At 45.9% G+C, this 25,216-nt stretch overlaps 2 protein-coding genes across 10 annotated transcripts in view; one reads left to right on the forward strand and one right to left on the reverse strand.

Moving 5' to 3' along the window:
• Positions 1 to 25,216, forward strand: part of ARL13B (ARF like GTPase 13B) — a 57,535-nt gene that overhangs the window by 6,706 nt on the left and 25,613 nt on the right. The gene's annotated exons all lie outside the window — the stretch shown is intronic.
• Positions 3,779 to 24,769, reverse strand: STX19 (syntaxin 19). 6 transcript variants are annotated; one of them, XM_077294097.1, is made up of 3 exons: positions 24,614 to 24,769; positions 8,663 to 8,893; positions 3,779 to 5,575 (listed from the first exon to the last, which is right to left on the reverse strand). In XM_077294097.1, exon 3 carries the CDS (start codon positions 5,539 to 5,541, stop codon positions 4,675 to 4,677), a length of 867 nt encoding a protein of 288 aa, XP_077150212.1. In that variant the 5' UTR covers positions 5,542 to 5,575; positions 8,663 to 8,893; positions 24,614 to 24,769; the 3' UTR covers positions 3,779 to 4,674. The 6 variants fall into 6 exon arrangements, with proteins under 6 accessions (XP_077150212.1, XP_077150211.1, XP_077150209.1 ...); XM_077294096.1 differs by lacking the exon at positions 24,614 to 24,769 and adding an exon at positions 20,620 to 20,777; XM_077294094.1 differs by lacking the exon at positions 8,663 to 8,893 and having other exon boundaries at positions 24,614 to 24,768.

The raw sequence follows: 25,216 nt of genomic DNA on the forward strand, positions 1-25,216 counted from the left end.
CGGTGAACGTGCCTAAAATCCTGGATGTCTCGACGCAGCCTGAGAAACTATCTACTCCTGGAGGGAAAGTAAGACCTCACTTGCCTCAAGAGAAATCACCCCAAAGATATAGGAAGCCCCCAACAAATAATAACGGTGAGGTAAGGGGAAAACACAAACGTAGAAATGAAAACAGATTAAGCAAATGAGGCCCGCTAATACTAGATAGCAGAAGACAGATGGGGAACTGTGCGGTCAGTAAAAAACCCTATGCAAAATATCCACGCTGAGAATACAAGAACCCCCACACCAACTAACGGTGTGAGGGGAGAAACTCAGCCCCCTAGAGCTACCAGCAAGCAAGGAAATCACATATTAGCAAGCTGGACAAAAATAAACCAAGAAACATGTGACCACTGATGGTCAAAAAATGAACCAAGCAAAACTTGGCTTCTCTTGAAGAGACTGATAACGAAGGACTGCAGGAGAGCTCCAAAATAGCACTGAAGACATTGACAGCAGGCAACAACTGAGAGTCCGGGTGAACTAAATAGGAAACCAGCTAAGAGATAACGAGACAGCTGATCCTGCCTCAGACCTGCAGAATGACACAAAGAACCACCAGAGGGAGCCCAAAGACAGCACTCACACAGTACCAGTTGTGACCACAAGAGGGAGCCCAAAAACAGAGTTCACAACAATTCTCCCCCTCCCATATACTAATGTGCCACAAACAGGAAGTTGATATCACCAACCATTACCATTTTATTTAGGTGTATCCATATACATGGCCCACCCTGTATATTGGGTATATACGACCTCCATGGATTTAATATCTGGTGGGCTTCTCCGATTTACCAGAAATTGGCTTTTCTCATGGCTTATCCGATCTCAGCGCAACTCATCTCTGCTCGAAGGTCTCCACTAATAGAAATTCAGCCTTTTGGAGAATTAGTCATGGTGCAGTTTCACATGCTTAGTGGCAGTCATTACTTTTTTTTTTTTTTTTTATTTGCGCTATTTTGGTGTTTTCACACAGCGTCTTTTGCAAAAAATGCTGTGATCACTAGTCACTTTTTTCTTCCTTTCTTTTTTTTTTTTTTTTGAGTCCCTCACTTATCAAACATGGCATGCTGTGGGTATAGTTTATTTGACTTCTCTATTGAAAAAAAAAAAAAAAAAAATATCCCTAAATTTACAGACTTGAAACCAGAAATATCAGATTGCTGAACTCGGATCCCTGTGCTGTATAATGACACATCCTTAACATGTTGTGCTGTCGGAAAATGATTGATCCAAGTGGCAATGGAGATTAATCAACAGCATGGCAGTCAGATCGGTGGTAATGAATAAGCTTACCAGACAGCGTTGTATCAGGACTTTGTGGTTCTCCAGTCATGACATTAAAACCATGATCAGTTTGGAAATTGCAGAGTATCACAAAGATCCTTGAGAACTTTGTTATATCGCCCTTCTGATAAGTGATCATTTTTGCCGACTAATTTTGTTGCTCAAATGACTTTTTCCAACAAGTGGAGACGTCCATGTTCTCCATCTTCCAGTGTATGCCCCATCTAGCACGCTATGGCTACTTCTAGTAAAGCTTACTCTACTTGATGTTCGATATGTGTGCCATAACACTTACAAAAGGGTGGGCAAGGTCCATCAGAATTAGACACACCTTGGTAATAAGTATTCCGGTTGCCACATTGGGATCCCTGCCTATATACCCTATTAAATAGCTTGTACAGGATTCGTAGAAGATGGCTAGGCTTTTGTATGTGGTTGCATAGAAGTTTTCTTGACTAACTGGAGTATTACTCACAACCCATGGACTGCGAGATGCTGTTTCTAAAAGAGTAGGATCTTGCTTTTCTAATCCTGTGTAACCACTGATGTCCTGCTCCAGAGTGGAATCTTGCACTTGGGACCTCTCTCTACCACCGTTAATTGTCACTTTTACGTAAGTTTTATGATTGCATTTCCTGGCAGTAATGTGATTGATGCTGTTAGTTTAGTTCAGGAGACCCATGGTCGGGCTGGAAAATGTTTAGATGGGACCGCTGTAGTTTTCTATTGTATTAGTCTTGGAGTTGAAAAAATTGCATTCGCAGAGCTTTGGTCTGAGGGCAATGTCGGTACTCCTCTATCGGACTAATGCACCATAAACCTTCTCTTACCTGCCGGCATATTCACCACCTCTTCTGAACAGTGGGCCATCAGGATGTTGTGTTTCAGGGCCTATTAATCATAACAGGCAACAAGGATGCCTCCGGTAGTTGGAGATTCGTAGTGTTCCTGTTCGTCAGCCATGGATTACTCATGCGGCTGTTGGTTCAGCGTTCTGTGAAAGTCTACCTGAGTAAAAATGATCATGTTATGATGGGTGGGTTCCTGACCTTTTGGACACCTATTCATGCTGTGAATAAAAGGTCTGCAGAACTGGTTCAGCCCTGTGTCCACTGTTTTTCCTTTCGCAGCAGAGGGGTGTCCCCAGCCAGCCGGCAGCAGAGGGGTGTCCCCAGCCAGCCGGCAGCAGAGGGGTGTCCCCAGCCAGCCGGCAGCAGAGGGGTGTCCCCAGCCAGCCGGCAGCAGAGGGGTGTCCCCAGCCAGCCGGCAGCAGAGGGGTGTCCCCAGCCAGCCGGCAGCAGAAGGGTGTCCCCAGCCAGCCGGCAGCAGAAGGGTGTCCCCAGCCAGCCGGCAGCAGAAGGGTGTCCCCAGCCAGCCGGCAGCAGAAGGGTGTCCCCAGCCAGCCGGCAGCAGAAGGGTGTCCCCAGCCAGCCGGCAGCAGAAGGGTGTCCCCAGCCAGCCGGCAGCAGAAGGGTGTCCCCAGCCAGCCGGCAGCAGAAGGGTGTCCCCAGCCAGCCGGCAGCAGAAGGGTGTCCCCAGCCAGCCGGCAGCAGAAGGGTGTCCCCAGCCAGCCGGCAGCAGAAGGGTGTCCCCAGCCAGCCGGCAGCAGAAGGGTGTCCCCAGCCAGCCGGCAGCAGAAGGGTGTCCCCAGCCAGCCGGCAGCAGAAGGGTGTCCCCAGCCAGCCGGCAGCAGAAGGGTGTCCCCAGCCAGCCGGCAGCAGAAGGGTGTCCCCAGCCAGCCGGCAGCAGAAGGGTGTCCCCAGCCAGCCGGCAGCAGAAGGGTGTCCCCAGCCAGCCGGCAGCAGAAGGGTGTCCCCAGCCAGCCGGCAGCAGAAGGGTGTCCCCAGCCAGCTGGCAGCAGAAGGGTGTCCCCAGCCAGCTGGCAGCAGAAGGGTGTCCCCAGCCAGCTGGCAGCAGAAGGGTGTCCCCAGCCAGCCGGCAGCAGAAGGGTGTCCCCAGCCAGCCGGCAGCAGAAGGGTGTCCCCAGCCAGCCAGCAGCAGAGGGGTGTCCCCAGCCAGCTGGCAGCACAGAACTGCAGCCAACCACGTTCTCCTGAATAGGACAGCAGAATCGTTCTCTCCACATTGGATGGCCAGGGCAGTGCTGAGCAAGTAAAAATGTTAATCCCTGTGCTCTGGAGAAGATCAGGGGTACATACTGTGTATCACACAAGTGCTGGAAGTATCTATTGTTCAGAAACCAGTTTTTATTTTATTGACTGTCAGCGTCTACAAGCTGGAAGTTTTCTTTAACACCCTTCCGACTGTAGCATTCTCGACACCGTCACATGTGGATTCTTTTATGGTGGATAGTCTGATCTCCTACCAGAGCATGAAGAATAAAACTTCAGAGTGCCCTGATACCAATAATAAATGGGAAATGGAACCGTATGGGCACAAATTGAGCTCTAATGTGAATAGCGACCTATTGATAGAGGACACACGTCTTGGTAGAACATTACTTTTATTCTCTAACAAACTATGTAAAAACATGTGGCATAAAATGGCCTATAAAACATTAAATAAAGTAAAAAAAATGTAACATCCAAAGGCATTAGTCATGGATCAACTGAAGGATTCTCTCAGACTTTTACTACGAGTGACCCCTCTGTATCCGATCAGTGGTGGGCATTCTCCCACTTATGAGCCAGTTCACTCTGAGCGTATCTACACTGAGTCTATTTGCTGAGCTTTTGGAGCAGAAACTCCCAAGTTTTTGAGGAGGATTTTGAGAATTTGTTCTCCGTTTCAACTCTGAAAATGCTTCAAACTGTGAACATAGCCTGAATTATTTTTTGAGGGAATATTTATTTAAGGTTCCTTGACTTGTGGTCATTGAAAATAACAAGCTCTGCACTCGCCTTCTCTGCTGCTTTGCTCCTTGATGCCATCAGTCATGCCATGACAACAGCACATGTGACTTCTACAGCCAATCACTGGGTGATGCATATGTGAATGGCATGAGCTACTCACCCGAACGATTGGCTGCAGTGGTCCTGTATACTGTAGCAAAGAATGGAGCAGTGATGGAGATACAGCATTGGAGTAGGGGAGAGGGTGAGTAACCAATGAGTTTTATATTTCAATGATGGTTCTTAGTTAAAGTGATTTATCAGGTGTTTTTTTTTTTTTAATTGGAAAACTAACGTCCTACAAAGCTACGACTAAGTAGGAAATAACATGTGGGCTTACAGAGAAATGCCAGCTGTAAAGAGGTGGCCACGCTCTCATGAGCGTTGCACCGCTACGGTATCAAACAGTCGATCCAGCGAGGTTACCATGAATCAGATCTCCACCAGTTTGGCACAATACTATCTTCTCCTAAAGTGAACCCGGAATCCCATTTTAACAACATGGACAGCAGCAGCAAAACAACATCTTGCATGGGTTTCTCTTCTTGTATTTAACAGCTAGCTTAATCTTTTCATTGGTCCTCTGGATACAATCCTCCGTATTCATTACAGCCATTTCTATGCTGTTTAAAGTCTCTCCTTGCTCTTCTACTAAAATAGAAACTTGGAGAAAAATGTCTCTTAAGTCCTTGATGTGATTCTCTAAAGTCATCAGCTCTTTGTGTCTCTGCTCGATCTCGTTCAGTTGCCCTCTAGTAATTTTGTCTTCGTGGAGGAGGTTCTCATTGAAGACGTCCCATTTGCCCTGTTCCATCATGTTGTTCGCCTCCTCCTCACTGACTTCTTTGCCAGCAACCTCTAGTTGCCTTACGATGAATTTTTTACAATTGGCCTGTTTGCTGGTAATTGCCTCATTATAGCGGAACATTACGGATTGAAAGCTTCGGAACAAGGCGGCATGGTGAGTTTTTAGGACCCTGGTAAGACAGGATGATGATCCTCTCTCGGCTTCTGCCTTCTGAGCCTGCTGTGCTAAAGTGTCCAAGTGCCTTTTTATGCCCACGGCTTGGACCTTGATTTCCTGCGTTATATTGCATTCCTTTTTTAGGGCGCTGAATCTTCGCATGGAGGAGATGAGAACTTTTTGTTGTTGTCCAAACTTGGTCACATTTTCTGATAGATCTGTGATATAATTTTGAAGTTTCCTTATTTCATGCAAGTAGCCGTCAATGATGGGCTCTCGCTCAAAGACAACAGCTTGTGGACGGATGACTACAGCGTCTTCTCCATCGGGCTCTTTCGCCTTACACTCTTCCAGGTGTTTTGCCTTTTGCATGAGCTCGTGAAGACGATCCTTCATCTTAAATACTTCTTGGTGTTAAAGGGCCTGAGTTCTAGAAAATAAAAACAAAAAAGTGTTACTACATGCGGCTTGCATTGGCACCTCCTTAGGTTTTTAAAGGTTTTCACAGTCACATTATAGGCATACATGGGATACAATGTCTATAGGCTGTCATTGTAAAGAAAAGGAATTCTTATGTTTTTTTTTTTTTTTTTTTTTTCTGACCCAAATACTATGTGTATTGAAAAGCTGAGTCTACAACTCTATTCGGTATGACAAAAACTTAACCCAATGAAGGTCAAATGACAGTTCTTTGACCTCAGTCTGGTGAACCCATCACAGTTTGTTGCATAGATTGGGAGCTTTTCCCAGCATATATGCCAACACAGGATATATTCACATAGAGGGATTTATTTTATGTGGATCTGTTTAAAACCTGCTTCAGATAATTTTTTTTATGTGGACTTTGAAGCAGATTGAGCTCCAAAACCACATCGCATAAACTGCTTAAAGGAAGTCTGTCAACCTTCTACGGGAGCCTCTGTAAAAATCACACTAATTCATCAAGTAGTTTAGACCAGTTTTCTGGTTTTCTTAAAACTGCCTGAAATGTTGCATCATTTTTGCAATTTTTGCCGTTCTTACAGCAGTCCCGTCTCCGAAAGCGCCCACCAAATTCATGAAAATTTACAGCACAAAATTGGCATAAATTGCAAAAAGAACTGGCATGCATTTCTTTTAATGGCGCTTCTCGCTCCAGTATACACTTCGGGGAATGAGTGTCCTAGTCGCTGCCTTCATTCAGTAGAAAGTTAAATATTCTAATTAGGATGCTTGTTGTACCCTTGGTGTGGCTAAACAACTCTGTGCCCAGTGATCAGAAACAGAACGTGCTTGCCTGGAATGAGCGCTATCTGCAGGAAAAACAGAAATGAAGCTGTGGAGCAAAACAAGATTTTTGGTTTCTTACTGTAAAATCTGTTTCTTGGAGCTTTCATTGGGGGACACAGGAAACCATGGGTGTACGCTGCTGCCACTAGGAGGCTGACACTATGCAGAAAAAAAGTTAGCTCCTCCTCCGCAGTGTACACCCACCGACAGGAAGTAGGTTATTCAGTTAGTGAGAAAGCAGTAGAAGAAGCAATAAATGAAAGAGAAATAACACAAATTTAAACTGTAACAGTATAATACAATAAACAGCTGTTCAACTTGGGAGGGTGCTGTGTACCCCAATGAAGGCTCATTGATTTTTACGGTAAGCAACCAAAAATCCTGTTTTCTCTATCGCTTCATTGGGGGACACAGGAAACCATGGGACGTCCAAAAGCAGCCCCAAGGGGAGGGAACAGCTGAAAACTCCAATCAGGTCGGTGAACTGACCTCAGTCACCTGCAAGGTCTTTCTAGCTAAGCCGACATCCGCCGAAGCAAGACATGGACTCTGAAGAATTTTTTTAATCGCTCTGTCGAAGCGCAGGACGGAATCCCTATGTGTACCGTCAGGAAGTGCCCCCTGCCCAGGTAGAGTGAGCCTTAACCCAGAAGAAGACACTCTGCTCTGACCTGGTAAACCTACCAATGTCAACCGGATTCAGTGAGCATTTGCTGACCTGGAGGCCAGAGGGCCTCTATTTGCCGAGCCCGTGTTCTGAAAAAGGGGGAGGGGCGGCCTTAGCCAGACAGGCGCATGTTGCCCTGGCCAGGCAGCCTGATGAAAGCACTACGAAGGATGAGTCCGAGCCGGGCAGAGGAAAGAATGAAAAATGATGGACAGGGCCTTGGAGAACACCGGCGGGATATGGGAAGAGCACTGAAGCTGTGATCCACAGAATGTGCAAACTGCTGCCACATGCTCTTCGAGACTCTGAGAGTGGTTGGGAGCCCTAAAGAGAAAGCTACAAAAAGAAACTAAGGACGTGCCACTTGCAAAACGCAGAAAATGTCCGATGCCCTGAGAAATCAGTACCTGGATAAGGGCTTCCATGGGACAAAGGAAAACTCATGCGGTTCCCAGGAAGCAATTACTGAACGATGAGATTTCATGCTGAAAAGGCAAGGATGGACCCTTCTGTTCAGCAATCTAGGGTCTCCGATCACACTGAGGAAGCAAAGCCACCAGGAGAACAACTAGGTTTAGCCAGAGGAAGGAGGGAGCTCGACCCTCCGGTGATCACCTTAATAATGTGGATCCACTTGGAGTCAAACTGATGAGAACCCTGGACAGACAAGTTGGTTAGGGACTCTTTGAGGATAAGTTCACCTGCCACGCTTTAAGCCAAATGGTCTTCAGAAGGCCACAATATTGCTGGATTCCCGAGCAGCGACATGGGGAAGGCCGGATACTAAGTACTTCCCTGCCAGGGTAATTTGGTCCGTGAGGGCAGCCTCTGCGACTATAAACTTGCTACCCAGGTGGAGGCAAAAGCGGGGCACAATGTAGCGACAGACGCTTCAAAAGGTTGACCTTGCCCATGAGTATGAGTCTGCCGTTGGTATCCTCAAGGGATGCACCCTCTGGGAGAGGGAGGACCGTATGGTGTGTAGAGTCTGGAAGCCGGAGGGACTATAGTCGGAGAATTGGTCCAATTCGCAGTGAGCTCAGAAGAGGGGATATAGGATACCGAGGCGCTTCCGTCTTTGGAAGCGGCTGGACTAAGGATTCTGAGAAAAAGACAAGGAAAGACCATTAAATTGAATTGACAAGGAAAGACTGGAGAGTAGGCTACTGTGAACCTGCTAGATGGCAAGACACTGAAGGGTGGTCCTTGCATCTCATCACAACGGTGAAGGCTCTATTTCGACCAACAAAATGATTCAGAACAGGAGAACCGTCAAAAGAGAACAGTTAGCCCGTCTAATCAGGTAGAACGTAAACTACTGGACGACTTGGCAGCTAAACTCAAGTTTACAGGGATGATGATCTAGACGGGTGTTGGGAGACACAGTAAAAAAAAGTAGTCGAAGGAGGAAAGTCCATGAAAAAACATGGAGTATGCCAAAACCATGGAAACTTGGCCCCAGGAAGGAGCACATAGACCCCAGAAGAAACCTGATTGACAAAAGGAAGATCCTTCCCCATGATGACATTGGTGACCCTATGTGCCCTGGACTGGAGGATTGTAGTGTTTGGACCCACTTACTTAAGTGCAAGACACCACACGACCGAAGATACCAGTGGAAAGGATACGAATCTTGCTGAAGAAAGAAACGTATTATCACAAAACTCATCATTGGATTCAGGCCTGGAGCAGCCTTCCACACCGGTTGATGCGTGTGCAGAGTAAGGTCCAATTCTTGCCCAAGGTGGGAGAACCTGTTCCTGCCACCCTTGGAAATCAAATCCCGGAGCTGCTTGAGGCTTTATCCGGTGTCTGTAAGAAAGAAGAGTTCAGTACTAACAAATAGATAGGGAGCTCTGGTATTGAGGTAGCTCAAAGGGCCCTAGGATAGAACAGTGAACAGTCATGAGTCATGGTATACATATGGGTGCTGACTCAGTAAAAGACAGCCAGAACGTATAAACAGTGATTGGTAAATCATCTATGATAGGAGTAACGCACTGGATAATGAAGATATCCTTAAGACAGCACTGTAAACTGACCTACGGATAGTTAGCGGTAGGCCCAAATGATCAGAAGACGTGGACAGGTCCCTGGAGATCAACCTGCAAACAGGGCCCGGTGCGTGGCCGAAGAAAAAACTGCGACCATCCGGTACCTGACACCAGCGTGTCTGACCTACCTGAAAGTGGACTGGCCACTCATGCTGCCGCTGAGATCCACCCCGTGGTACCGAGAGCTCCCCTGTGATACAGGGTAGATTTTCTGTAAAAACTGTTAATAGACCACAGATGTTATTGACCATGAAACACGCAGCAGAAGGTGCCTTTGACTAACCTGAAAGTGGACTGTAACCCCTACTGCAGCCAATCAGAAGTAATGAATACCAGGCACCTCTCACTGAGTGGTTAACCGAAGAGAGTCTAGGCAGGTGTTGCAAAAAGACCCTGAGGTGCGTGAAAGAGGGCATTTCTGACTCACGTGAGTCTAGGACAGGAGAGCGGGACCGATGCAGCACTCGACCTCGACATTTTTAAACCACTGGAAAGACGGCGGGTATCGACCAAAAGTGTCTGGTAGATGACGCATGTAAATCCTGGATAGAGTACTGCTGCAATCGAACGCAGGGAACATGAAGGAAAAGGCTTCTGACTCGCCTGATACTGTACAGAATACCAGTACCACTGCAGCAGTCAACCCAGGACCAGTCTAATTCACTGAAAATACGACAGTTTCAAAGTACCGTACTGTACCTGGTAGGTGGTGCGTCAAAAATCTGGATAGCGGAAAGAGTACTGCTGCGATTGTCTCTCAATATCCTGCGACTGCTTTAGCGTGGAGGGAACCCTGGAGAAGGGTATCAGAGAGCCAATTCTGTGTTGCGGTCCAGGTCTGGATACCTGACGGCGTTAGGCAGAATAACCGTTTCACGTGTAGAAGGCCGCACCACAAAGTCTGTCCTGAAGTACATCCTGTAAAGTTAGTTCTCCAGAAGGCCGTGCTGTAGGCTTGGAATCAGAGGGAGACTAAACTCTCTCTCTGTTGTGCACTTGGGTTCAGACCCTTGGGCCTGTGATTTGTGGTCTTGTGCTTCTTTGTCCACTGCGAGGGGAGTACTGCAATACCCATTGCTGTTGACTGCCCGGCTCTAGAGCCCTCATTACATCAGCGACTGCACTGCTCCAGAGCATATAATACACCAGTCACTGTATGGCTCCGTAGCACTAATTACCCCAGTGAATGCCCGGCTCTAGAGCACTCATTACATCAGCAACTGCACTGCCCCAAAGTATTTAATACACCAGTCACTGTACAGCTCCATAGCGCAGGATCGGGTCCAGATCACCTGAACACGCTTCTGTGTTAGGCTGCTTTCACACTAGCATCGGTACGGGGCCGTCGCGCTGCGTCGGCCCGACGTACCGATGCATACTGTGCAAAAAATGCCCGACGTGGGCAGTGGAAGCAGTCTTACGACGCTTCCGCTGCCCCATTGCAAGGTCCGGGGAGGAGGGGGCGGTCTCGACGCTCGAAATGTAACTTTTTTTGTGGCGGCGGTGCGCCAAAACACGGCGCAACCGTCGCTCGACGGTTGCGACGTGTGGCAATGCGTCGCTAATAAAAGTCTATGAAGAAAAAACGCATCCTGTGGGCAACTTTGCAGGATGCGTTTTTTTATCCACAAGGACGCATTGCGACGTGCAGTGCACGACGCTAGTGTGAAAGTAGCCTTAGGGGCTGGGGTCCTGCCGACTAGACGTATGAGGATACGGGGTGGCAGTACACGCCGTACTCATAGTCTCCTTTGTGGGAGTACAGTAGTGACCGTTCACACTGTATCCAGTACCTGAAAAGGAACGATGCACACTGAGGTAGATATGGGTCTATACCCGTGTCCACCTCCTACTGACACTAAGCTAAACTGAATATCCTACTTCCTGTCGGTGGGTGTACACTGCGGAGGAGGAGGTAACTTCTGCATAGTTTCAGCCTCCTAGTGGCAGCAGCATACACCCATGGTTCCTGTGTCCCCCCAATGAGTGATAGAGAAATAGGGTTTCATCCATGATAGAAGGATAAGGAATAGTATGTTTGCTCACCTTGTATTGTTTCAATTGCAACAATGAACACTCGTATACCAGCTGCTGTCACCGAGGGTCATAGACCAGGAGATCGTAGAAGGAAATTGAGTGCTTTTCATGTGCTGCAGGTGATGTCCCACAGAAAGATTCGAAGGGTCCGGAAAGGATAAAAATGCGTTTTAGTCCATGAGCCGGGCCAGATATCGGTACCACCCGGAGTGACTAATTTTCTTTGGTATTTTTAGGTAGATGCATGTCTGTAGTTTATTTTTTGATATGATAGCCCTTACATATACGTAGCTTATTAACCCCTTCAGCCCTAGGCCTATTTGTACCCAAGTGCCTAAGCCAATCTGACCTGTGCCACTTCATGGGCTAATAACTTTGGAACGCTTTCACCTATCCAAGCCATTCTGAGATTGTTTTCTCGTGACATATTGTACTTCACGTCAGTGCTAAATGGGAGTCAATATATTTTACCTTTCTATATAAAAAAATGCTAAATATTCGGAAATTTTGGAAAAATCGGCAATTTTTTAACTTTGAAATTCTCTGCTTTTTACAAAAATACTGATACCCCCCATAATAGTTATTAATTTACACTCCCCACATGTTTACTTCATATTGGCATCATTTTGAAAATGAAACCTTATTGTTTTACGACGTAATAGGGCTTATAGTTTTATGCGCAATTTTTCACATTTACAGCAAAACCCACTTTTCAAAGGACCAAGTCACTTCTGAAGTCACTTTAAGGGGCTTACATAACAGAAACCACCCATAAATTACCCCATTTTGCAAACTACACCCCTCAAGCTGTTCAAAACTCATTTTTAAAAACTGTTAACCCTTTAGGTGTTCCACAGGAATTTTAGCAGAATGAAGGCGAAATTTCAAAATTTCATTTTTTTTCCAGATATTACATTGTAATCCAATTTTACCTGCAACCTAGCAAGGGTTAACGGCAAACCCAAACTTGGTTACCCTAATTCTGCAGTTTATAGAAACACCCCACATGTACTCGTAAACTAAAGTATGGGCACACAGCATAGCTCAACACGGAAGGAGCGCTATGTGGTTTTTGGGTGGCGGATTCACTGGAAGAAATCTAGGGGGCCATGTCACATTTGAAGGCTGCCTGAGGTACACCCACAGTGGAAACCCCAAAAAGTGACCCTATTTTGGAAACTACACCCCCAAGGAATCTTTTAGGGGGTATAGTGACCACTTTGACCCAACCAGTGTTTCACAGTAGTTGGAAACACTTGGTTGAGAAAATGGAAAAAGTGCATTTTTTACATGAAGGTGTCATTTTAGGCTCATTTTTTTATTTTTAAGAGGTGTACCAGCAAAAAATGCACCCCACTATTTGTTCACCAATCTCTCCCGAACACAACAACACCCGATATGTTGTCGTACACTGCAGTATTGGGGAACGGCAGGCCTCGGAAGGGAAGGAGCGCCAAATGACTTTTGGAGTGCAAATTTTACTGGAAGAAATCTAGGGGGCTATGTCACATTTGAAGACACCCTGAGGTGCCCCAACACACGCACACACACTGACACATACACGTTCTGTGCTGAACAGGACTCTCCGGTCTTCTCTGCAGAGCTCCTATCTCCCTCTGCTTGCATGGAAAAACTTCCTTCCATGGCTAGAAGAAAACCATGCAAGGGACCTTCACCATCTGGATGAAACACTGAAGAACATCACAAACTTTCGCATCAGTGTGTCGCAGGGATCCTTCGAAAAGCTCTTGGATAATGAATCTTGCACACTTACCCTGAAGCTCTTTCAAGTTTATCTTGAGACCCTCAGAAATGAACAACTCTCAGCATTCTGGATGTCATACTTGGACATGGTCGAGACCATGCTGGCCCTGGTTCGAGCTTCAAGAGAAGGCAACTGGATGCTTCACCTAGGAGCAATCCGACAGATGATACCATGGTGTTTTGCCTATGACAAGGTCAACTATGCCCGATACCTAACCTATTACTATGCCACAATGTCTCGGCTGCCCATAGAACACCCAGAGGTCCATGAATACTTCATGCAAGGTGGCTTTTCGGTCCAGATCGGTAGCAAGAATCCTTTTGGACGAATTCCTGTGGACCAGACCATTGAAGAGACAATCAACAAAGACACCCAGACACCAGGGGGCACAAAAGGCTTCAGCCTCAAAGTTGGAGCTGTTTCCAGGTTCTACCTGACATCAGAGTACCGCAGTATGTACTTGAGGCAGCTGAGGGCCCTGGTAGGCCAACAATATACTGACTTCAGCCATTCAGACCTACAGGTGTCTAGGATTAGAAGAGATGAAGCCGATGTCCAATCTTTCGTTCAACTGCTGGAGACAGGTTGGGTGAACCCCTTCAACAAAGAGCATAATGGTGAACTTATCAGTTTGTCAACAGCGACTGTAGCACCACCAGATGTAGCCAAAGACCTTCAAGGGGCATACAGTATAGGAGAGGATGCATATCAAACATTCAAGGATGAGCGTTTGGGTACCGATAAGCCAACTACATTGTTTCATGACAAGATGACGAAGAACAAACTTAAAACGTTCTCTAACATCCAAATGAAGACACGCAGACAAGGTCTTGGCAAGGAGGTAATTTTGAAGGCTGACAGAAACCTATTTGGCCAGATGATACTTGTAGCTGAGAACAGAAAGCTACAAATGAGTGATGTCTTGACTCATCCCCTGGGTCCATTGCCATGGGCACTTGCCAATGGTGATGGGTCTATCCGCAAGACCAACAAGGCTGCCCTCGCAAGGGAGTTGGAGAGGAATGCTCGTCCTGCAGAAGTGATCCCCGAGCCCTCTGCAACCATCATTGATGGGATGAGCCTGGTTCAGAAACTGAAGGGAAACAATGCAACATTTGGCCAGCTAGCAGGCACAGCAATGAGTCGCGCTATCCATGAGGGTGCTAAGAGCAAGCGCATTGATATTGTCTTTGACGTCTACAAGGAGACATCCATCAAAGATACAGAAAGAGTCAACAGATATGAAGGCACAGGGATCCATTTCAAGAACATTCAACATGGGCACAACATCCAGCAGTGGAAAAAGCTTCTAAGTAGTTCCTCCAACAAGGCAAGTCTCATAAAGTTTCTGGTAGAAGAATGGAAGGCGAAACACCACAGGGAGAAGCTTGAGGAGAAGGAGCTGTATGTCACATGTGAGCAGCTCTGCTTTAAGATCACCAAAGAACAGTGGGAAGAGGCTGCTGACCTTAAGTCAAATCAAGAAGAAGCAGACACACGCCTCCTTCTCCATGCTCTTCATGCAGCAGAATCTGGTTACAAGTCGGTCATCATCACTTCGGAGGATACTGATGTCATGGTCCTGTGTCTGGGCATGTGCCACAAAATCCCATCCCACCTGTTCCAGAAATGCGGTACACAGAACCGGACAAGATTCCTGGATATCACCACTCTGAGCCGAACATTGGGAGGCAGCGTATGTGATTCATTGATTGGTATGCATGCATTTACAGGCTGTGACACCGTCAGTGCATTCGCTGGCCGTGGGAAGATGACGACACTCAAGCAGTTGAAGATGAACAAGACATACCAGGATGCCTTTCAGGAAGTTGGTCGTTCATGGGAAGTGTCTACCGAACTTTTTGAGAAGTTACAGGAAATCACCTGCCACATGTACCTGCCAACTACCCAAACAACTGAGGTAAACAGGCTCCGTTATCAGCTGTTCTGTGCCAGACGTGGAGTGGTAGAGTCAAGTCAACTCCCTCCTTGCCAGGACTGCCTTTTCATGCATGCACTGCGTGCAAACTACCAGGCTGCGATCTGGAGGAGAAGTCTGCAGAGCCAGCCATGGGTTGCAAACCCAACAGACTGCGGTTGGATGATAGATAACGACGGAAAGCTTGTTGTCAAGTGGATGCAAGGGGCACCAGCACCAGAAGCTATTATACAGCTACTGTCCTGCAAGTGTGTGCGGTCATGTGAACTTCCTCAGTGTACTTGCCTCAGCAATGGCCTGAAGTGCACAGACATGTGCAGATTACAGACATGCCAGAACAAGGGTACTGAAGACGAGCCAGTAGAACAACAGTCAGATTCAGAGTCCGATGTTGAAGATATTATGGAGTAACATATATATATATATATATATATATATATATATATATATGCACATGACATGTTCAGTGTGTATTTACATAACTTGGATTAAATTTTGTTACAAATACTACATCTAGTCACTCCGGGTGGTACCGATATCGTCATATTTGGTTCTTGGCTCATGCTAAAATTCCTGTGGAACACCTAAAGGGTTAACAGTTTTTAAAAATGAGTTTTGAACAGCTTGAGGGGTGTAGTTTGCAAAATGGGGTAATTTATGGGTGGTTTCTGTTATGTAAGCCCCTTAAAGTGACTTCAGAAGTGACTTGGTCCTTTGAAAAGTGGGTTTTGCTGTAAATGTGAAAAATTGCGCATAAAACTATAAGCCCTATTACGTCGTAAAACAATAAGGTTTCATTTTCAAAATGATGCCAATATGAAGTAAACATGTGGGGAGTGTAAATTAATAACTATTATGGGGGGTATCAGTATTTTTGTAAAAAGCAGAGAATTTCAAAGTTAAAAAATTGCCGATTTTTCCAAAATTTCCGAATATTTAGCATTTTTTTATATAGAAAGGTAAAATATATTGACTCCCATTTAGCACTGACGTGAAGTACAATATGTCACGAGAAAACAATCTCAGAATGGCTTGGATAGGTGAAAGCGTTCCAAAGTTATTAGCCCATGAAGTGGCACAGGTCAGATTGGCTTAGGCACTTGGGTACAAATAGGCCTAGGGCTGAAGGGGTTAATAAGCTACGTATATGTAAGGGCTATCATATCAAAAAATAAACTACAGACATGCATCTACCTAAAAATACCAAAGAGAATTAGTCACTCCGCTTGGTACCGATATCGTCAAATTTGGTTCTTGGCTCATGGACTATTTTACTCCATGGTGTGGATCTACACGCTTTGAGCTTATCCAACCTTTTCTTCAGGATACAACCACATGGATGCGCAGCTCAGGAAAAGCCTCCTATTTCCTTCTATCTGCAGAAAGAAGCTCAGGCAAGCCAGTGCTGTCAGTCACCAGTGAAGGAGGCGGGGGATGGAGAGCATTTTAGCCACACTAAAGGATGCACTGAGCACCCTTAATTTTCTGCAAAACTGAGGCATCGGTCAGAACACTAAGGCTATGTGCACACGTTGCGGATTCTGCAAAATCCGCAGGTAAAATGCCCTGTGTTTCACCTGCGGATTTAGTGCAGTTTTTGAGCGGATTTCACCTGCGTTTTTACACCTGCGGAATCCTATAATGGAACAGGTGTAAAACGCTGCGAAATCCGCACAAAGAATTGACATGCTTTGGAAAATAAACTGCTGCGTTTCCGCTCGGAATTTTCCGCAGCATGTGCACTGGGGATTTTGTTTTCCATAGGTTTACATGGTACTGTACACCGCATGGAAAACTGCTGCGGATCCGCAAGGTGTACACATACCCTCAAGGTACACAATTTTACAATTTTATGGGGGCGGTGTCCCCTACAAGGCTAGGTGCTTGGTTTAACACTTTAAAATGCACATTAAATAGGCTTACTCTTAAAGTCAGTGGATAAAGGTTCTATAGTGTTTTTTGTTTTGTTTTTTCTGTCCCCCCCCCCCCCCCCCTGCACTTTTTTTTTCTCCTCTTCAGCCTGGATTGCTCCATATTTTCTCAATGAATCAATCGGAAGTAAAAAAAAAAAAAATAAAAAAAAAATAATAAAGTGTTGCATACAAAAAACAGCACCTTTTTTGCTGATTTTTTTTTTTTTTTTTTTTTTTTTTCCCCTCCCTCTCTCCGCAACAAGTAACATGTTGGTTTATGATATCCTGGCAGTCACTGGTGACTCAGAATGAAGTTCATTTGAAGGGCATGTGAAAGTTAACTTGTGAGATATTCTAATTTCACTATGCCAGATACAAGCATGGTCGTCTGCCAAAATACCTAGAACTCCGGCTGAGAGGCTTCACATCCCTTACTGGGCCCCCGACCAGGCCTTTTACAGAGAACCTCTCAGGAGCTCCATGCTGCCCTAATTACAGCATGAAATACACCCAAATACAGTTTCAAAGGGAGTCTGTCAGCACAGAATGACTGGTCGATCCCAGTACAGGCACACGGTGCACCCTTGGTGCAGCCAAATGGTTAAGTGCACCTTCCCACCTGTTTGTTTTCCTCTATCTCTGCCTTTTTCTGGTTCTGTAAATCCAGATCAATCAATTAAAATACCATAGATGGGTGGGGTGCAGTTTAGTGCACTTATATGGACTCTGCCAGCACAGAATGACTGTCCAAACCAAACAGAAGTGCTTGCTGCATCATGGCGGGGCCAAACAATTAAGTGTCCATTCCCACCTGCTTGTTTTCCCTCTGTCTCCACCCCTCTTAGTTGATTGACATCTCTGGCTTTATAAAGCGAGAGAAGGGTGCAGATGGATTGAAATCTAGTAGAGGGGAAGGTGCACTTAATTGTTTGGCCACACCAAGTGTGCACTGTGTGCCTGTACTGGGATTGAACAGTCATTCTGTGCTGACAGACTCCCTCTGAAATTGTACAGTGGGGAAAAAAAGCATTTGGTCAGCCACCAATTGTGCAAGTACTCCCACTTAAATAGATGAGAGAGGCCTGTAATTGACATCATAGGTAGACCACAACTATGAGAGTCAAAATGAGAAAACAAATCCACAAAATCACCTTGTCTGATTTGGTTAGATTTATTTTGCAAATTATGGTGGAAAAAAAATATTTGGTCACCTAAAAACATGCAAGATTTCTGTCTCTCACAGACCTGTAACTTCTTCTTTAAGAGGCTCCTCTGTCCTCCACTCATTACCTGTAATAATGGCACCTGTTAGACCTTGTTATAACCTGTCCACAGGCTCAAACAGTCACACTTTAAACTCCACTATGGTGAAGACCAAAGAGCTGCACCAGGTTGGGAAGACTGAATCTGCAATGGGCAAGCAGCTTGGTGTGATGAAATCAACTGTGGGAGCAATAATAAGAAAATGGAAGACATACAAGGCCACTGATAATCTCTCTTGATCTGGGTCTCCATGCAAGATCTCACTCCGTGAGGTCAAAATGATCACAAGAACGGTGAACAAAAATCCCAGAACCACACGGGGTGACCTAGTGAATGACCTACATAGAGCTGGGACCACCGTAACAAAGGCTATCATCAGTAACACACTACGCCGCCAGGGACTCAGATCCTGCAGTGCCAGACGTGTTCACCTGCTTAAGCCAGTACATGTCCGGGCCCATCTGAAGTTTGCTAGAGAACATTTGGATTATCCAGAAGAGTATTGGGAGAATGTCATGTGGTCTGATGAAACCAAAGTAGAACTGTTTGGTAGAAACAAAACTTGTGTTTGGAGGAGACAGAATGCTGAGTTGCCTCCAAAGAACACCATACCTACTGTGAAGCATGGGGGTGTCAACATCATGCTTTGGGGCTGTTTCTCTGCAAAAAGACCAGGACGACTGATCTTTGTACTTGAAAGAATGAATGGGGCCATGTATCGTGAGATTTTGAGTGCAAACCTCCTTCCATCAGCAAGGGCATTGAAGATGAAACGTGGATGGGTCTTTCAGCATGATAATGATCCCAAGCACACCGCCAGGGCAATGAAGGAGTGGCTTTGTAAGAAGCACATGAAGGTCCTGGAGTGGCCTAGCCAGTCTCCAGATCTCAGCCCCATAGAAAACCTTTGGAGGGAGTTGAAAGTCCGTTTTGCCCAGCGACAGGCCCCAAACATCACTGCTCTAGAGGAGATCTGCATGGAGGAATGGGCACATACCACCAACAGTGTGTGCCAACCTTGTGAAGACTTACAGAAAACGTTTGACCACTGTCATTGCCAACAAAGGATGTATAACAAAATATTGAGATGGACTTTTGTTAATGGCCAAATACTTATTTTCCACCATAATTTGCAAAATAAATCTTACCAAATCAGACAAGGTGATTTTTCTGGATTTGTTTTCTCATTTTGACTCTCTTTGATGTGGTCTACCTATGATGTCAATTACAGGCCTCTCCCATCTTTTTAAGTGGGAGAACTTGCACAATTGTTGGCTGACTAAATACTTTTTTCCCACTGTATTTGGGTGTATTTCATGAAGAAATTAGGGCAGCATGGCGCTCCTGAGAGGTTCTCTGTAAAAGACCTAGCTGGGGCCCAATAAGGGATGTGAAGCCTCCCAGCCGGAGTTCTAGGTATTTTGGCAGAAGACTATGCTTGTATCTGGCAGACTGAAATTAGTCAACTTACTCACTTACAGTCCCCTTGAGTGAAGTTTCTCAGACATTCACGGTCCGAGTATGGTCTGAACACAGGTTTACTGACGTGAACTCAACAGCCCTAGACATGCCTATTAGGCTGTCCAGTTTGAATGAGAAGAATGAGTGAATAATTGGATTTAAGGTCCCAAACACAGTAGACTAAAGTCAGCCAAACCTGCCGATCATTTAAGTCTAAATTTACACGTTCATGAAGCCTGGACTGGGCTGTTGAGTTTGGGTCAGGAGAGCTGTGGTCCAGCCAAAAATCGCAGTTCGTACTTGGACTGTGATATATGGACATTCAGATTCAGCCGAATTTGCATGGGGGTCTTCTGACTCTTCTCCGACTCATGATGTTAGGGCAGAAAAGGAACCAGCCAGCTGAGGTTCAGCAGCCAGTCATAGGTCTCATAGGAGATGAGAAGTGGCTCCTACAGAGAACACAGGAGCATGCCTGAGTATTCCGGTGTATGGGGGAGATGGAAGAAATGGCCACGGCCAACAGTTATCTGATACCATTGTGGGGCTTACTCTGTAATCCTGCTGCATCCTGGCTCAGTGTGATTACATAGTCCCTTCCAATATGTATATATGGAGAGCTGTCAATCAGGCCAAGGTGGGAGGCGAGAAGCCAGCGGATGCCAACCAGCAGACACCTCACACAATGAAGTTATTGTTGCCGATAGCAACCAATCACCTCACAGCTTTTTTCTTTTAGTCCTCTTGTAAAATGAAAGCAGTGCCATGATTTGTTGCCCAAACCACATATGATTCCTCTAAAATCCCCAGAGAGAGCCTGTCGGGGTCTTGTGTTGCCGGAGGTCAGGGCAGCGGTAATCGACTGACTGGTTACTTCAGTCACAGTAATAAAAGATCTGTCACACAAACTGGCAGCCATGTTGCTTCCCCTCTTAAGACCTCACTGGGAGTGCTAAGGTAACGGAGGGTTCACTCCGCTATCACTGTGGTCCCTGCCTGTGAGGCTTCATAGCAGACCCCCATTACACAGACTATTGATTATTACTACCGAGCCCCCGCTAATTGTGGGATATCCCAGCAGCTTATTCTCTAGAACAGCTACCAACCTAAAGGGTCTGGTGAAGCGGATTTCTGCCTCCGTGTCGGTTTCCATCATGGCATCTTGTCCACTGAAGCTTTGTGTGAGCTGTGCTACAGAAAGGCATACATACAATGTCACACAGATCTACCCCACCTCACCAACAGAAATACTGGTTGCGATGCCCATGGCAACCAATTAGAGGCCAGCTTGTATTTTGTAAACTGGTCTGGAAAAATAAAAGCTGCGCTGTGATTGGTTGCTATGAGGCAGGAAGGCACAATGTGCCATAATGTGCTAATGGGCAGAGCTGAGGTATCACACGTGCAGGCCTGACTGGCAGCATAGGAAAATGGCAATCAGTGTAAACTATTAAATAAACTAGGGGAGTAAAAATCAACATTTGTGAGCATATATTCCCTTAAGAATCCATTTTTATTTTACTGTAGACTGAAAAACACCAGTGTAGCAGAAATGGTCAACAAAAGGGTCTTCATATAAGGAACAATTGTGACAGCGGAGGATGGCGCCGCCGCTCACAGACAGCTCTCCATCCCTCACCCTGTACGGCCCTATTACACCTTAAGGGCAGGTAGAAATACAGTGAGGTAAGAGATAAAGAGCAATAGTCTGGTAGTCCAGCGTGTTATATAGAGCGTATATTGGAGTCACCGGTCCGTATAGGGACAACGGGTGCCGGGACAGATGTGGTACTGTATATATCGCTGGATTAATATTAAAGGTGCAGATAGTACAGGTATAAAGGGAGTTCAAGGCGTGATGTTGATAAATCTTCATATAAAAACCGGAAGATCTTTTACCAGCAGACTCCTAGCGGCTGCATTAGCGCCACTATCCCATCCAACATGGCATTATCCAACATGGCGTTATCCAACATGGCGTTACACAGCCCCATCCCCTGGATCAGGTCCAGTGTTCCTACCCCCACCACCCAAATGATCACCTATCGTGTAGATGGTTGATAACCTTTAGTGTTTGGAATAACTCTTTAAAGTAGGACATGCAGTCATGGCCAAAACTGTTGGCACCCTTGAAATGGTTTCAGACTGAGGTATTTTTCCCAGAAAATTATTGCAATTACACGTTTGTTTTTTATACACCTGTTTCTTTCCTTTGTGTGTATTGGAACAACACAAAAAACTGAGAAAGAAAATGCAAATTGGACATGATTTCACACAAAACCCCCAAAATGGGCAAAATTGTTGGCACCCTCAACTTTTATATTTGGTTGCACACCCTGTGGAATAAATAACTGCAATGAATCGCTTCCTATAACCATCAACAAGCTTACACCTCTCAACTGGATTTTTGGAGCGCTCGTTCTTTTTCATGCTGTACCAGGTCTCTCATATTTGAAGGGTGCCTTCTCCCAAAAACAATTTTAAGATCTCTCCACAGGTGTTCAATGGGATTTAGATCCGGACTCATTGCTGGCCACTTTAGAGCTCTCCAGCGCTTTTTTTTTCCCATCCATTTCTGGGTGCTCCTCGAAGTGTGTTTAGGGTCAATGTCCTGTTAGAAGACCCATGACCTAGGATGCAAACTCATCTTTCTGACACTGGGCACTGCATTGTGACCCAAAATCTTATGGTAATCTTCAGATTTCATGATGCCTTGCACACACTCAAGGCACCCAGTGCCAGAGGCAGCAAAATGACCTCAAAACATCTTTGAATCTCCACCATATTTGACTGTAGGTACTGTGTTAATTTCTTTGAAGGCCTCATTATGTTTTCAGTAAACAGTAGAATCATGTGCTTGACCAAAAAGCTGTATCTTGATCTTAAATGTCCCCATGTCATTTTCCCAGAAGGATTTTGGCTTACTCATGTACATTTTGGCAAACTGCAGTCTATCTTTCTCTCTTTGTAAGCAGTGGGGACCTCCCGGGTCTCCGACCATAGCGTTTAATTTCATTCACATATTGACGGATAGTTTTTGCTGACACTGATGCACCCTGAGCCTGTAGGAGAGCATGAATTTCTTTGGGACTTGATTGGGGCGGCTTATCCACAATCCGTACTATCCTGGTTTTATGTGAAATTATGTCCCAAATGCCTTTTTATCGCTTCATCTGTGTTTTTTGTGTTTGTTCCAATACACCCAAAGGAAATAAACTTGTATAACAAAACATGTGTGATTGCAATAATTTTCTGGGGGAAATACTTGATTTTCTGGAACAATTTCAAGGGTGCCAACACTTTCAGCCTTGACTGTATATTAGGTGGTCCTGTAACATGGTCTTTTTGGCTGCTATCGTACTAAGTTGCATCATGTCTATAGTGTCCGTAATTGACTCTGACATTCAACGATGCTTTGTTGGCAGCACATCACTCCTGTATTAGGGGATGTATTGTTGATGACTTGCACGCTGTGTGGGGACAGAATGATTGCTTTATCGATAGTTCTGGTCCTGTACAATGTTGTATCTCCATATTAATGTGGCCATAAGCGAGCACCGATGAAATTGTATATATTTTAAAAGAAATCTGTCACCAAATTTTTGCCATCAAATCTGAGAGCAGCATGATGTAGGGACAGAGACCCTGATTCCAGTGATATGTCAGTGTAGTTTCATAAAATTCCTGTTTTATCAGCAGAAGATACTCACTCACTCACTCACTCACTCACTCGTAAAGCTGCTGCCATGAAGTCCTCCGTATTCACGAGCCCTGTGTAATCCCGCCCCCACCGCTGATTTGGCAGAATTCTGCAGTGTGCACAGAAAGCAGCCAATCAGTGGTGTGGGCGGGGTTATACAGAGCTCAGCATTCAGAGAACTGCTAGATCTACAGCAGAGAAAACTGTGATTTTGTCAAGACAGCAGCAAGCAGCCCAGTAGGTGACTCATCTCTGGAATCAGGGTCTCTATCCCTACATCATGCTGCTCTCAGTTAAGGTAACAGTATAAGGAATATGATGTCCCATAAAGCAGTATTGGGTGACTAGAGCCCTGTGTATACATGTGGGGCACATACAGGAGCTGCTCTCGGCCTTATCTGTAGATGTATGTTATAAGCAACTTTCCCGCCCTAGCTCTTGTACAAACTACAACTCCCAGCGTTCCCTAACAAGTACAATGATGTAGGGAGTTGTAGTTTTACAGCTGGAGTGCAGTTTGCATACGGTATAACTATTATTACTTATATTAGCACGTCACAAGGAAACAAATCCTCATCACATGCACCGTAATGGGGCTGTACTGCTGACGTCTGGTGCATGGACAGGTGATAACATGGCGAGAAGTTCCTGATTATGAGGTCAGGATAGTTTATATGTTGGTTATCCCACTACAGTCCCCCTCGCTGGCCTTAAGTGGCTGATAAAAGGGAACAATAGTTTGCATTGCCTATAGGTAAGGTAGAGTTTTAGTTCACGTCTCCAGAAATAAATGTTGTATTCTGTATTTCTGTGTGTGCAGATTAGCAGGGTTCCCCTAGTATGACCCCCAGTGAGTATACGAGGTGCCCCAGATTAGGAGGGTCCCCCTAGTATGACCCCCAGTGAGTATACGAGGTGCCCCAGATTAGGAGGGTTCCCCTAGTATGACCCCCAGTGAGTATACGAGGTGCCCCAGATTAGGAGGGTCCCCCTAGTATGACCCCCAGTGAGTATACGAGGCGCCCCAGATTAGGAGGGTCCCCCTAGTGTGACCCCCAGTGAGTATGCGAGGCGCCCCAGATTAGCAGGGTTCCCCTAGTGTGACCCCCAGTGAGTATACGAGGCGCCCTAGATTAGGAGGGGCCCCCTAGTATGACCCCCAGTGAGTATAGGAGGCGCCCCAGATTAGGAGGGGCCCCCTAGTGTGACCCCCAGTGAGTATACGAGGCGCCCCAGATTAGGAGGGTCCCCCTAGTCTGACCCCCAGTGAGTATACGAGGCGCCCCAGATTAGGAGGGGCCCCCTAGTATGACCCCCAGTGAGTATACGAGGCGCCCCAGATTAGGAGGGGCCCCCTAGTATGACCCCCAGTGAGTATACGAGGCGCCCCACCGTCTTACCTCTGGGACGTCGCCCTCAGTTTGTGCAGTGTAAGTCCATACTGTAAGTCACCTCTGGTGTTGCTGGGTCCAGGGCCAGTGCTTTCCATCAGGCGCGGATCATACAGCGTGAGCCAAGTGTCTGGTCCTGCTCCTAACAAGGCTGTGCTAGCTTTATAGAGGAGTGTCCGCCTGTATACAGAGGAGTGGCAGCAGCCGTGTACAGCCAGTCAGCGCTCAGCAGGCCGCTCCATTGTCTGCTGCTTACAAGCCAAGAATGTTGTTGTTCTGCTTCCATGTAAACTCTGGGTGGCACATGCTAATTCCAGCTCCCTGTAGTATCTGCTTATTTGCATGTATACAGATGGAGCAGAGCTTATTACAGCACAACTCATTGTGAAGCCATAATGTGGGTTTAAAATAGGACTGCAGATTAGTGATGAACCTAAAAACACTTAGCACTCTCTTCCTTGACTTTTTATCTTTCATGCCTTTTTTTTTTTTTTTCCTTTTGCTTGTTATTTTGTGTATGCATTTTTTTATGTCCTATATAGAAGCTTACAAGAGAAAATACTGAAAAGTGCAATACCCAGGAAAAAACTGCACAAATGGCCACAAAACGCA

Source organism: Ranitomeya variabilis, chromosome 3 (genome assembly GCF_051348905.1).
Source record: "Ranitomeya variabilis isolate aRanVar5 chromosome 3, aRanVar5.hap1, whole genome shotgun sequence".
Taxonomy (NCBI): Eukaryota; Metazoa; Chordata; class Amphibia; order Anura; family Dendrobatidae; genus Ranitomeya; species Ranitomeya variabilis.

Bases quoted from the DNA above. Each gene is read 5' to 3' on its own strand.
- STX19 (XM_077294097.1), bottom strand. From the start codon at position 5,541: ATGAAGGATCGTCTTCACGAGCTCATGCAAAAGGCAAAACACCTGGAA.